This window comes from Hypanus sabinus, chromosome 7 (genome assembly GCF_030144855.1).
Source record: "Hypanus sabinus isolate sHypSab1 chromosome 7, sHypSab1.hap1, whole genome shotgun sequence".
Lineage (NCBI taxonomy): Eukaryota > Metazoa > Chordata > Chondrichthyes > Myliobatiformes > Dasyatidae > Hypanus > Hypanus sabinus.
In genome coordinates this window covers 77457768-77471149 of record NC_082712.1, presented here as the reverse complement: position 1 = coordinate 77471149, position 13382 = coordinate 77457768, and the positions used below count along the sequence as shown (strand labels likewise).

General features: G+C 42.5%; 1 protein-coding gene across 1 annotated transcript in view; it reads right to left on the bottom strand.

Moving 5' to 3' along the window:
* Positions 1-6338: 6338 nt before the first annotated feature.
* Positions 6339-13382, bottom strand: part of snapc2 (small nuclear RNA activating complex, polypeptide 2) — a 58561-nt gene continuing 51517 nt past the window's right edge. The window contains exons 5-6 of the mRNA XM_059974922.1: positions 9597-9873; positions 6339-8847 (exon numbers count right to left, since the gene is read on the bottom strand). Coding sequence (XP_059830905.1) covers positions 8435-8847; positions 9597-9873 — 690 coding nt within the window. The 3' untranslated portion in view covers positions 6339-8434. The remainder of the gene's footprint in view (positions 8848-9596; positions 9874-13382) is intronic.

Genomic DNA, 13382 nt, shown 5'->3' with positions numbered 1-13382 from the left:
TAAGACTTTTGAGCAAGTTGTTATAGCCAGAGTGCAGAATTCAGGGAGTAGATGGCTAAACACCAAAAGGGATAAAGGGAAAAAGAGGTCCCCCTGTGGCCATTTCCTCAGCAACAGGTATACCCCTTTGGATACTGCTGAAGGGGATGACATGTCCGAGCAAGGCAGCAGCAGCCAGACCAATAGCACTATGGTTGGCTCTAATCCTCAGAAAGGTAGGGTGGAGTCAGGCGCAGCAGTAGTCATAAGGGATTTGATAATTAGGGAGATACATAGGAAATTGAGCTGCAGCAAGAGACACAAGGATAGTGTATTGCCTCCCGAGTGCTAGGGTCCTGGATGTCTCTGAGTGGTTGAGAATATTTTTGAATGGGAGGGTGAGCAGTCAGAGGTCATGGTACATATTGGTGCCAATTATATAGGCAGGAATGGGGTAGAGGTCCTGTACTGTAAGTTTAGGAAGTTAGGAAAGAGGCTGAGGAGCAGATCCTCCAAGGTGGTAATCTCCAGATTACTCCTGGTGCCACGACATAGTGAACGCCAAAACAGGAAGGTCACACAGATGAATGAGTGGCCAAGGAGGGAGGGGGAGGGAGAGGGAGGGAGGGAGGGGGGAGAGAGAGACAGTGTGTGTGTGTGTGTGTGTGTATATGGGGGGCGGCGGGGTGCAGGGTTTCAAGTTCTTGGATCATTGGAACCTTTTCTGGGGAAGGGATGATCTGTACAAATGTGACAGGTTGCACTTGAACTGGAGGGGAACCAATATCCTGGGAGGGAGGTTTGACTAATGCTATTGAGTGGGTTTAAACTAGGTTTACCGAGGGATGGGAACAGAAGTGAAGAGGCAGATGATAGGGCAGTTGGTGCACAAATAGAGACAGCTTGTAGCGAGTTTTTGAGGAAGGATAGGCAGATGTTAGAGCAAAAGTGCTCTCGGGCAGATGGTTTGAGATGTGTCTATTTTAATGCAAGGACCGTCATAAACAAGGCAGATGAACTTAAGAGCATGGATCAATACGTGGAACTATGATGTTGTGGTCATTAGAGATTTGGATGTCTTGGGGGCAGGAATGGCAGCTGCGTGTGCCGGATTTTAGATGTTTCAAAAGGATAGGGAGGGAGGCAAAAGAGGTGTGGGTGTGCCAGTGCTAATCAGGGATGGCATCAGGGCTGCAGAAAAGGAGGAAGTCATGTGTCTACTGAATCAATGAGGGTGGAAGTCAGAAACAGGAAGGGAGCAATAAGGCTGCTTTTTTTTATTGACCCCAAAATAATAACAGAGACATCAAGGAACAGATAGGGAGGCAGATTCTGGAACAATGTAATAGCATTGTTGTGATGGGTGATTTTAACTTTCCTAATATTGACTGGCATCTCCTTAGAGCAAGGGGTTTTGATGGGGTGGAGTTTGTTGGGTGTGTTCAGGAAGGCTTCCTGAAACAATATGTCGATAAGCCAACTAGTGGAGAGGCTGTACCTGATCCGGTATTGGGAAATGAACCTGGTCAGGTGTCAGATCTCTCAGTGTGAGAGCATTTTGGAAGCTTTTTCCCCAGGGCTGAAATGGCTAGCTTGAGGGAGAATAGTTTTAAGGTGCTTGGAAGTACGTACGGGGGGGGGGGGGGGGGGGATGGGGGGATATCAGAGTTAAGCTTTCCACACAGAATTTGATGGATGTGTGGAATGCACTGCCAGGAGCGGTGGCAAAGCTGGATACAATAAGGTATTTTAAGAGACTCTTAGATATGTACATGGAGCTTAGAAAAAGAAGACTCTGCAGTAGAGAAATTCTAGGCAGTTTCTAGAGTAGTGGTATGGTCAGCACAACATTGTGGGCCAAAGGATCTGTAAGATGCTATAATTTTTTGTTCTATGTCCTTAGACACGGATGAGGTTTAGGAGGAGAGCTGAAGTTGTTCCATTCTTTAAGAATAAGCCAGGAATTTATAGACCGCTGAACTTGACATCACTAGTGGGGAAGTTATTGGAAGATATTCTAATAGAGCAAATATGTAAGTATTGGGATAGATAGGGACTGGTTAAGGATAGACAATGTGACTCTGTGCTTGATAAGTCTTGTCTTACCAACATTTTCAAGGAAGTTAACAGGAAAGTTAATGGAGGCAAAACAGTGAACGTTGTCCACATGGATGCTAGCAAGACTTTTGATAAGGTCCCACAGAGTTTATCAAGAAGGTTCAGTCACGTGGCATTCAAGATGAGGTAGTAAATTGCAATTGACATTGGCTTCACAGAAGCCAGAAGGTGCTGGTAGATGGTTATCTCTCTGACTGATGGCCTGTTGTTTGTCATCTACACCAGTGATGTGGATGATAATGTGGTAAACTGGATCAGCAAACTTGCAAATGACACCAAGATTGGGGATGTATTGAGAGTGAAAAAGACTATCAGAGCTTGGTAGCAAATGGTTGCTGCTGACTGGAGGCCCGTGACCAGTGGAGTGCTGCAGGTATTGGTGCTGGGCCTGTTGTTTGTCATCTACGGTATATCGATGAACTGGTTGATAATGGAGTTAACTAGATCAGCAAATAATGGATGACACAAAGATTAGAGGTGTAGCAGACAGCAAAAAAGGCTGCAGTGGGATGTGGACTAGCTGGAAAAATGGCAGATGAAATTTAATGCACTCAGGTGTGAGGTGTTGCACTTCGGGAGGACCAGCCAGGGTAAGTTTTACATGGTCAGTGGTAAGGAAGTGAGGAGTGCTGTAGAACAGAGAATACAGATCCATAAATCCATGAAAGTTGTATCACAGGTAGAGAGGTCATAAAGTTTCTGGCACATTGGCCTTCATAAATCAATGTATCCAGTACAGATGTTAGGATGTTGTTAAAATTGTATGACATTTGTGAGGGCTAATGTGAGTATTGTGATAGTTTCGGTCACCTTAAGTACAGTAAAATGTAAATAAGATTGAAAGAGTGCAGAGAAAATTTACAACAATTGAGGACGTGAGGATCTGAGTTACAGGGAAAGGTTGAATACGTCAGGATTTTATTCCTCAGAATGTAGAATATTGAGTAGGGAAGACTTGATAGAAGTATACAGAATTATGAAGGGTATAAATAGGGTAAATGCAAGCAGACTTCTACTGGTGAGTTTAGGTCATTGATTAAGAAAGAAAGGTAAAATGTCTGAAGGGAATATGATCAGGGACTGTTTCAGTCAGAGGGTGGTAAGAGTAAGAAACAAGCTATCAGCGGAAGTGATGGATGTGGGGGTCATGATAAACATTTAAGAGAATTTTTGGTAGGTACATGAATGGGAGAGGTACAGTGGCATGCAAAAGTGTGGGCAGCCCAGTCAAAATTTCTGTTACTGTGAATAGTTACGTGAGTAGAAGATGAACTGATCTGCAAAAGTCATAAAGTTGAAGATGAACCATTCTTTTCAACATTTTAAGCAAGTTTAGTGTATTATTTTTGTTTTGTACAATTTTAGAGTTAAAAAAAAAGGAGCACCATGCAAAAGTTTGGGCACCCCAAGAGATCTGAGCTCTCAGATAACCTTTACCAAGGTCTCGGGTCTTAATTAGCTTGTTAGGGCTATGGCTTGTTCACAGTCATCATTAGGAAAGGCCAGGTGATGCAAATTTCAAAGCTCTATAAATATCCTGACTCCTCAAGCCTTGTCCCAACAAAGAGCAACCATGGGCTCCTCTAAGCAGCTGCCCAGCACTCTGAAAATTTAAATAAATGATGCCCACAAGCAGGAGAAGGTTATAAGAAGATAGCAAAGTGTTTTCAGGTAGTCGTTTCCTCAGTTTGTAATGTAATTAAGAAATGGCAGTTAATGGGAATGGTGGAGGTCAAGTTGAGGTCTGGAAGACCAAGAAAACTTTCTGAGAGAACTGCTCATAGGATTGCTAGAAAGGCAAATCAAAACCCCTGTTTGACTGCAAAAAAACCTTCAGGAAGATTTAGCAGACTCTGGAGTGGTGGTGCACTGTTCTACTGTGCAGTGACACCTGCACAAATACGACCTTCATGAATGAGTCATGAGAAGAAAACCTTTCCTGCATCCTCACCACAAAATTCAGTGTCAGAAGTTTGCAAAAGAACATCTAAACAAGTCTGATGCATTTTGGAAACAAGTCGCGTGGACTGATGAAGTTAAAATAGAACTTTTTGAATGAGCAAAGTTATGTTTGGAGAAAAACGGGTGCAGGATTTCATGAAAAGAACACCTCTCCAACTGTTAAGCAGGGGGGTGGATCAATCATGCTTTGGGCTTGTGTTGCAGCCAGTGGCACAGGAAACATTTCACTGGTAGAGGGAAGAATGAATTCAATTAAATACCAGCAAATTCTGGAAGCAAACATTACACCTTCTGTAAAAAAAGCTAAAGATGAAAAGCTTCCACAACAGGATGATCCTAAACACACCTCAAAATCCTCAATGGACCACCTCAAGAGGCGCAAGCTGAATGCTTTGCCATGGCCCTCACAGTGCCCCGACCTAAACATCATTGAAAATCTGTGGATAGACCTCAAAAAAGCAGTGCATCCAAGTCGGCCCAAGAATCTCACAGAACTAGAAGCCTTTTGCAAGGAAGAATGAGTGAAAATCCCCCAAACAAGAATTGAAAGAGTCTTAGCTGGCTACAGAAAGCATTTACAAGCGGTGATACTTGCCAAACGGGGTGTTACTAAGTACTGACCATGCAGGGTGCCTAAACTTTTGTTTTGGCCCTTTTCTTTTTTTATTTTGAAACTGTAAAAGATGGAAATAAAAAAGTAATCTTGCTTAAAATATTAAAGAAATGTGTCATCTTTAACTTTATGCCTTTTGGAAATCAGGTCATCTTTTATTAGCTTAGCTATTCACAGTAACAGAAACTTTGACCGGGGTACCCTAACTTTTGCATACCACTGAATGGAGGACTATGATCCAGGAGCAGACTGATGAGACTAGATGGGCCAAAAGGCAAAAGGCCTTTTTCTGTGCTGTAGTATTGCATGATTTTCAAGAATGATTCCAAGAGCAAAGGGTCTGTGTTATAGAGAGAACTTGTGTAGTTAGGACTTTATGTCTTGAAGTGTAGTAGAAAGAGGGCTGATCTCGTAGCGGTTATAAAAGCATGAAGTGCATCGATAGGTCGAACATACAGAGCATGAAGTGCATCGATAGGTCGAACATACAGAGCATGAGGGGCATTGATAGGTTGAATGCACAGAGCTTTACCCATCTTTGGGGAATCAAGAATAAGGCATAAGTTTAAGGTGAGTGGGGCAATTTTTTCACCCAGAGGGTGGTCTGTATATTGAATTAGCTGCCAGTGTAAGTGAGGGAGGTACATTAACAATATTTAAAAAGCTACTTGGACAGGTATATGGATATGAAAGGTTTAGAAGGATATGGGCCAAATGTGGCCCTAGCCTGGAAGGGAATTTTATTTGGCATGGACCAGCTGGATTGAAGAAGCTGTTTCTGTGTCTCGGCCCGAAACGTTGACAGTGCTTCTTCCTATAGATGCTGCCTGGCCTGCTGTGTTCCACCAGCATTTTGTGTGTGTTGTCTGTGTCTGGATTGGTAGTTGAATCACCACGGTATGGAAGGCAGTAGATCAAGTGGTTATAAATAGAATCAATACAGATACGAGTAAAAATACAAATATCTGTGGGGACTCAATGGGTCAGGCAGCACATGTAGAGGCAAATAGACAGTGGACATTTTGGGTTGATCTGGACTCTTCCAGGTTGGAGGCTGTTGAGGGGAGATCTCCTGAAATGCTAAGCTCTCTGGCAGCAGAGGAATCAGTGTTCATTGGTGGGATTAGTCTAAATGAAGGCTCTCAACCTCAAATGTCAAATGTCCATTTCCCTCCATAGCTATTGCTCAATCCATTGAGTTCCTCCAGCATCTTGTCCATTGCTCTAGATTCCAGCATCTGCAGGCTCTTGTGCTCCCATCTTCGTATAGATCAGGTACTTGACAGTTGGAAATGGGGGACGGGTGCACAGCAGGGCCTGTTTCTGTGCTGTGGGAATCTACAACTGTCCTCTGTCTGAATTTCCTCAGTCAGTGTGCAGGGAATACCCTAAAGGTACTGCAGTCACAGACAGAGGCGAGGTTGATCAGATGTTGCAAACAAGTATGAGTGGCTAGCATATGCTCTTGTGGTTGTTTATCGCCTTTGCCATGACCTTCATTTGCAGTAACAAATCAGGGCTGCAAGCAGCACCCACTAAAGAGTTTGTTTTTCTGCCAGTTTCGCTTACGAGTCTGATGAGATAGCAGAAGCCAGCAGCCCACACCCACGTTCGACATACAGCTAGTCAAGTCTTGAGTAACACACACAAATCTTGCTTTCCCATCAGCAGAGCAAGCAGAAGTGATCTAATATTAGCACAGAGTAATACAAACAAGTCTTCAAGGAGCATTGTGGTTTGAGATCAATGCCTTTTCACACAGCGTGGGTCCTCTGGCATAAACTGCACCCCACTCCATCAGCCCAAATCTAACATTTAACTTCAGGCTTTCCAGAACCTGTTTCTCAGAAAGCTTGACAAATTGGTTTATGATTGTCATATTCAAAGGTACAGTAAACAACTCTACTTTTGCATGTCATCCATACAGATCATTTCATCACATTTCCTTTTTAGAACTGAGAAATAAGAAAGTATGGCCACGTTAATGGGCTATATTACAGACCACCCAACAGTCCAAGGGATTCAGAGGAACATATTTGTAGAGAGATCACAGACTGTTGCAAGAAACATAAGGTTGTTATAGCAGGTGATTTTTAACTTTGCACATATTGACCAGGATCCTCATACTGTAAAAGGACTAGATGCGATAGAGTTTGTCAAATGTGTTCAGTAAAGTTTCCTTAATAAGTACATAGAAGTCCCAGAGACGCTGTGTGAGATACTTGATCTGTTATTAGGGAATGAGACAGAGCATGTGATAGAATTTTGCGTAGGGGAACACTTTGCATCTAGTGATTGCATTGCCATTAGTTTCAAAGTAATGCGCAAAAAGATAGGTCTAATCTGTTTTCTGAGATTCTAAATTGGAGAAAGGCCAATTTTGATGGTATTAGAAATGATCTGGCAAGTGTGTTTTGGAACAGGCTGTTTTCTGGCAAAGGTGTATTTGTTAAGTGGAAGGCCTTCAAAAGTGAAATTTTGAGAGTACAAAGCTTGTATAAAAAGCTGCCACAATAAAAGGTAAAGATAACAAGTGTGGGGAATTTTAGTTTTCAAGAGAAGTTAAGAACATAGTTAAGTAAAAAAAAACATAGCAGTAGGAGGAACAAATAAGGTGTTTATGGAGTACAAGAAATGCAAGAAAACATTTAAGAAAAATATCAGGAGGACTTGAAGAAGGCATGAGGTTGCCATAGCAGGCAAGCTGAAGGAGAACCCTGAGATACTGGAGATATGATAAGAGCAAAAGGATTTCAAGGGACAAAATTGGTCCTCAGGAAGGTCAGAATGGTGACCTACGTGTGGAGCTGAAAGAAATGGGGCAGATCTTACATTAATTTTTTGCATCTGTATTTAGAAGTGAGGCAAAATAGCATCAACTTCATGGACCCTATACAGATTACTGACAGTGGTAGTGGGTGGTTGCCTCTCTGACTGGAGGTCTGCGGAATGCTGCAAATACTGTTGCTGTTCCGGTTCTTTTTTTCTAATGATCTGTGTGATAATGTGGCTAACTGGAGAGGGAGATAGTGGGGGAGAAGGGAGAGGGGGGAGGGGAGGAGAGAGAGAGAGGGAGGAGGAGGAGAGATGGGGAGGGGAGAAGTGGGGGGCAGGAGGGAGGGGAGAAGAGAGGAAGAGGGAGGGGGAAAAAATGAGGATGTTCTTCAGACAGTTTGGAAGGCAGTGTAGTATCTCCTCTACTGTCCTCCAATTCCAGAACCTCTAACAAGTTCACATTCAGCCTTTCAGTTATATTCATTTACTGACTATTTGATAAACTAACAGTGTAACAGGAGAAACCATCAGTTTTTTTAAGGTGCAACAGAAATGCCAATGTAAAATAACCAGCCAATTACTGCTGTGCAGGTTCTAACCCAGGGAATGCCCACACCTACAGATGGTACACCAAATGAACCACACTACCACAACTCACACAGGGTGTCGAACAATAACATCCCGAGAAACAGAGGCAACTGTGTCACAGCCCCCCCCGTTGGACGTGGGTCAGTACACTCCTTCCTCAGTTATGGTGGGAAATAAATCCTACCCTCTATCCAGGGAAAACAAAGGGCAGCGGTGAAACACCATCCCCTGGTGGAGGGTGTGTAGGTGGGAGTATAAAGCCCACTCTCAGCGTATGGGTTGGGGAGAAGAAATTTGGTGCTCAGTTCACAAAGGGGAGATTTGCTGTACATGGGATGAAACCCCTCTTCTAGTATAAAGGGACATTAAACTCCTCCCTCAGTACTACGGGAAAGGTCACTAAATCTTCCACCAGCTTGTGGAAGCAGGGTCAGAGGTCACTGTTAAGTCTCCTAGCTGAAGGTCAGGGTTCTGCTCTGGGATTTGGGGGTGGGTTAGAGGAATGGATTGGGGGATGTCAGGAGCAGATCCCAGACCCTGTGCTTGAACCAGTAGCTGCAGAGGAATTCCGAAGGGGTTGAGGGCCCAAGCTTGAGTGAAGGGTCCCGGCCAGCACTCGGCTGGATGAGGAAGGTCTGGGTTGGCGGTCGGAGGTCCTGGAGTGGGTTGATGTCCCTGTGGGGGGTTCCGGCAGCGAATAGTCTTGTGGAGGTGGCTGTGGGCCTGGTGTAGATGAGCTCCCAGATCCTGGCGGGACAGTCCTTCCAGCTGTGTCGGGAGAGACAGCAGCAGCTCCAGAAGCACAGCACATTCTGTAGGGAGAGCAGGGGGGAGTCACATCAACCGGCTCAGAGGGGGAGAGTGACGTTGACCGACTCGGGGGGAGAGTCACATTGACCGGCTCAGAGGGGGAGGAAGTAACGTCGACTGGCTCAGAGGCGGAGAGTCACATCAACCAGGTCAGATACATTATACAGATACATTATCTGATACATTATCTGGCTCAGAGGATGTGGGGGTGGGGATGATAAGAGATCAGAGACTACAGCACTTTCTGCAGGGAGAGAAGGGGAAGGGTCACATCGTCCGGCTCAGAGGATGTGAGGGTGGGGGCCGAGAGGGGTGAGAAAACACAGCACATTCTGTACAGAGATGGAGAGAGGGTGGGGGTTGGGTCCAGAGAGAGTTCAAAGAACACTGCACATGCCATGGAAGAACAGGGGGAAGAGTTACATTGTCTGGCTCAGAGGGGGGAGAGTCACATTGTTCAGCTCAGATGGTGGGGGGGCAGAGAGGGATCAGAAAATGGGGAAGCTGAGGGGGCAGGCAGAGAAGAGAGGGTCAATTCAGTCACATTGCCTGGTGACGGACTGAGGGGGTGAAGTGAATAAGTGATGATAATGAACAGGGGTGCGGGAGAAATCTGATGGGAGGGGGAGGGATTAACGATACGATGGGGGCGCGGAGTCTGATGGGGCGATGTTGATCCAATCGGGGGGGGGGGGGCAGCAATCTGGTGGGAGGGGCAATGATTCAATGGGAATACATGTACTGTACTCACCCAGTGGTGCCAGCTGCGGTAACGTTGCCCCCCTGACAGCTGCTGACAGAAACCGGTATATCTTGGTGAACTCAACATGCTGGGACAGGTCATCGGGCTCTGCCATCTTCGATTCCGATTGTTTCTCCTGGGTTGCATCATCTACTGGGGGTTGTGAGGGGAGAACCCCATCTGTCAGATCTGTAGCACCCACCTCCGTCAGCTCTTCACCACAGCGCGACATCAGTGGCACCACGTGCTCCTGGCACAAGGACTCTGTGGCTGCAATCATCAGTGTCTGTGGTATAAGGGAGATCAAGGAAGGAAGGGGGTGGAAGGGGTCAGTGGAGGAAGGGGATGAGAGGGTAGAGGGGAAAGGAGCACAGGGTGAAGGGATTGAGAGAGAGGTGAGGGTATGGGAAGGAAGGGAGCAGATTGCAAGGAGTGGATATGATCATTAAAATGCCTTCATGGTAGCTGGCTCAAGTCCAGCTACCTCTGATTGCAGATACAGTACCACACTGACCATATCTCTTTTTTTTTAGTATATTTATTTATTAAATTTTAGAAAATTACAAAGAATAAATGTGATGATAAAAAAGTGAGAAAAATAATATTGACCCTCCCCTCTCCCCTTAACCCTCCCCCCCTTAACCCTTGTCTAAAGAAAGAAAAAAAAGAGAGAAAGATTGCCTGGATATCGGAGGATCCCCACATGCTCCATGGAGTTCAAAATAATTTAAATATTTATTTTTACTTTCCCCAATTACTTTATAATTTTATCTTCAAAGGACCTATGTATTTAATCCTATCTTTTGTAAGTATGGGAGCCAAATTTTCAAAAATATATCATATTCATTTCTTAGATTATATGTATTTTTTCAAGTGGAATACAACTATGTATTTCATTATTCCAACGATCCATAGTTAAATATAAATCAGATTTCCAAGTAACTGCGATAACTTTTTTGGCTACTGCCAATGCAATTTTTATAAATTTTTTCTGATACTAATTCAATTTAAGATTTGGTATTGTCCCTTCAATGTCTCCTAATAAAGATAATACTGGACTATGTGGGAGATGTACTCCAGTAATTTGTTCCAATAAAAGTCTTAGATTTATCCAAAATGGTTGAATTTTAAAACAAGACTAAGAAGAATGTAAAAAAGTACCAATTTCTTGATTACATCAAAAACATTGGTCAGACATATTTGAATTTAATCTATTTATTTTCTGTGGTGTTATATATAATTGATGTAAAAATTATATTGTATTAATCTAAGTCAAACATTGTATTTCTCATACTATCAGAACATAATCTAGACCAGTTTTTTCCATCAATTTTAACATTCAAATCAGATTCCCATTTTTGTCTTGACTTATGAATTCCTGATTTAATTGTCTGTTTTTGAATCAAATTATACATACAAGATATAAATTTTTTAATTTTTCCTTTTTGAATTAATATTTCTAATTCACTAGATTTTGGCATCAACATTGTTTGACTCAGCTTTTCTCGTAAATAAGCCTTTAATTGAAAATAACAGAAAAGAGTGTTATTTGATATTTTATATTTATTTTTTAATTGATCAAATGACATCAATATACCTCCTTCAAAACAATCACCTATATATTTAATCCCCTTTTGGAACCAATTATGTAAAAGTTTATTATCCATTGTAAAAGGAATAAGCCTATTTTGAATTAAAGTACTTTTTGCTAATAAAGATTTCCTTATCTCATCGTCCATATTTACCTTATTTCATAAATCAATCAAGTGTCTTAATATAGGAGATTCTTTTTTTTCCCTTATCCATTTGGATTCCCATTTATATATAAAATCTTCTGGTATGTTTTCTCCTATCTTATCTAATTCTATTCCAATCCATGCCGGTTTTTCTTCATCAAAAAAAGACGCTATGAATCTAAGTTGATTTGCTTTATAATAATTCTTAAAATTTGGAAGTTGTAACCCTCCTAAATCAAATTTACATGTCAATTTTTCCAATGATATTCTTGACATCTTTCCTTTCCAAAGAAATTTCCTTACATATTTATTCAGTTCTTGAAAAAACTTGTGAGGTAATTGTTTTGGTAAAGTTTGAAATAAATATTGCAATCTAGGAAATATATACATTTTTACAGCATTAACTCTACCTATTAATGTTACTGGTAACATCATCCATTTATCAAGATCCTCTTTTATTTTTATAATAATGGCAAATAATTTTCTTTATATAAATGTTTTACATCATTTTCAATTCTAATACATAAATATTTTATCCCGTTTATTGACCATCAAAATTGAGTTACTAATTGACATTGATTATAATTTCCTTTAGTAAGGGGTAAAATTTCACTTTTATCCCAATTTACTTTATACCCTGATACTTTCCCATATTCTTCCAATCTAAAAGATAATCTTTGTAAAGATTGCAATGGGTTTGTTAAATAAATCAAAACATCATCAGCAAATAAATTAATCTTATATTCTTCTTGATGAACTCTAAAGCCCCCAATGTCTGAATCTGTTCTAATTAATTCAGCTAATGGTTCTATTGCCAATACAAATAAAGCAGGTGATAATGGGCAGCCTTGTCTAGTTGACCTCGTTAAGCAAAATGATGTTGAAATCTGACCATTTGTAACTACTTTAGCTTGAGGATTAATATTTAAGGTTTTAATCCATTGTATAAAAGATTTTCCTAACTCATATTTTTCCAATACCTTAAATAAAAAATCCCATTCCAATCTATCAAATGCTTTTTCTGCATCCAAAGCAACTGCCACACTCATTTCCTCTCTTTTTTGTGCCAAATGAATTATACTAAGTAACCGGGTTATATTATCCATTGATTGTCTGTTTTTAATAAAACCTGTTTGATCCATATGTATTAATATTGGTAAATATTTAGATATCCTATTATTTAAAAATTTTGCTATTATTTTATAATCTGTATTCAACAAAGAAATAGGCCTATATGATGTTGGTTTTAAAAGATCTCTATCCTTTTGGAATTATGTAATTAATATACCAAGTGGAAAGAATGCATAAACTACCGACCATATCTCTGAACCTGCCCATTCACCACACCACAGTGTCACGTCATGTCAGCCAGTGCCACACAGTCAGCTCCCCAGCTCTCAATCAGTTCCACACACACAGTGTCACGTCCCCAGCTGTCCACACACACAGTGTCACGTCCCCAGCTCTCCGTCACTTCCACACACACAGTGTCACGTCCCCAGCTCTCCGTCACTTCCACACACACACAGTGTCACGTCCCCAGCTGTCCGTCACTTCCACACACACTGTCACGTCCCCAGCTGTCCGTCACTTCCATACACAGTCATGTCCCCAGCTCTCCGTCACTTCCACACACAGTGTCACGTCCCCAGCTGTCCATCACTTCCACACACACAGTGTCACGTTCCCAGTTGTCCGTCACTTCCACACACACAGTGTCACGTCCCCAGCTGTCCGTCACTTCCACACACAGTGTCATGTCCCCAGCTCTCCGTCACTTCCACACACACACAGTGTCACGTTCCCAGTTGTCCGTCACTTCCACACACACAGTGTCACGTCCCCAGCTGTCCGTCACTTCCACACACAGTGTCACGTCCCCAGCTCTCCGTCAGTTCCACACACACAGTGTCACATCCCCAGCTCTCCGTCAGTTCCACACACACAGTGTCACGTCCCCAGCTGTCCGTCACTTCCACACACACACAGTGTCACGTCCCCAGCTGTCCGTCACTTCCACACACAGTGTCACGTCCCCAGCTCTCCGTCACTTCCACAC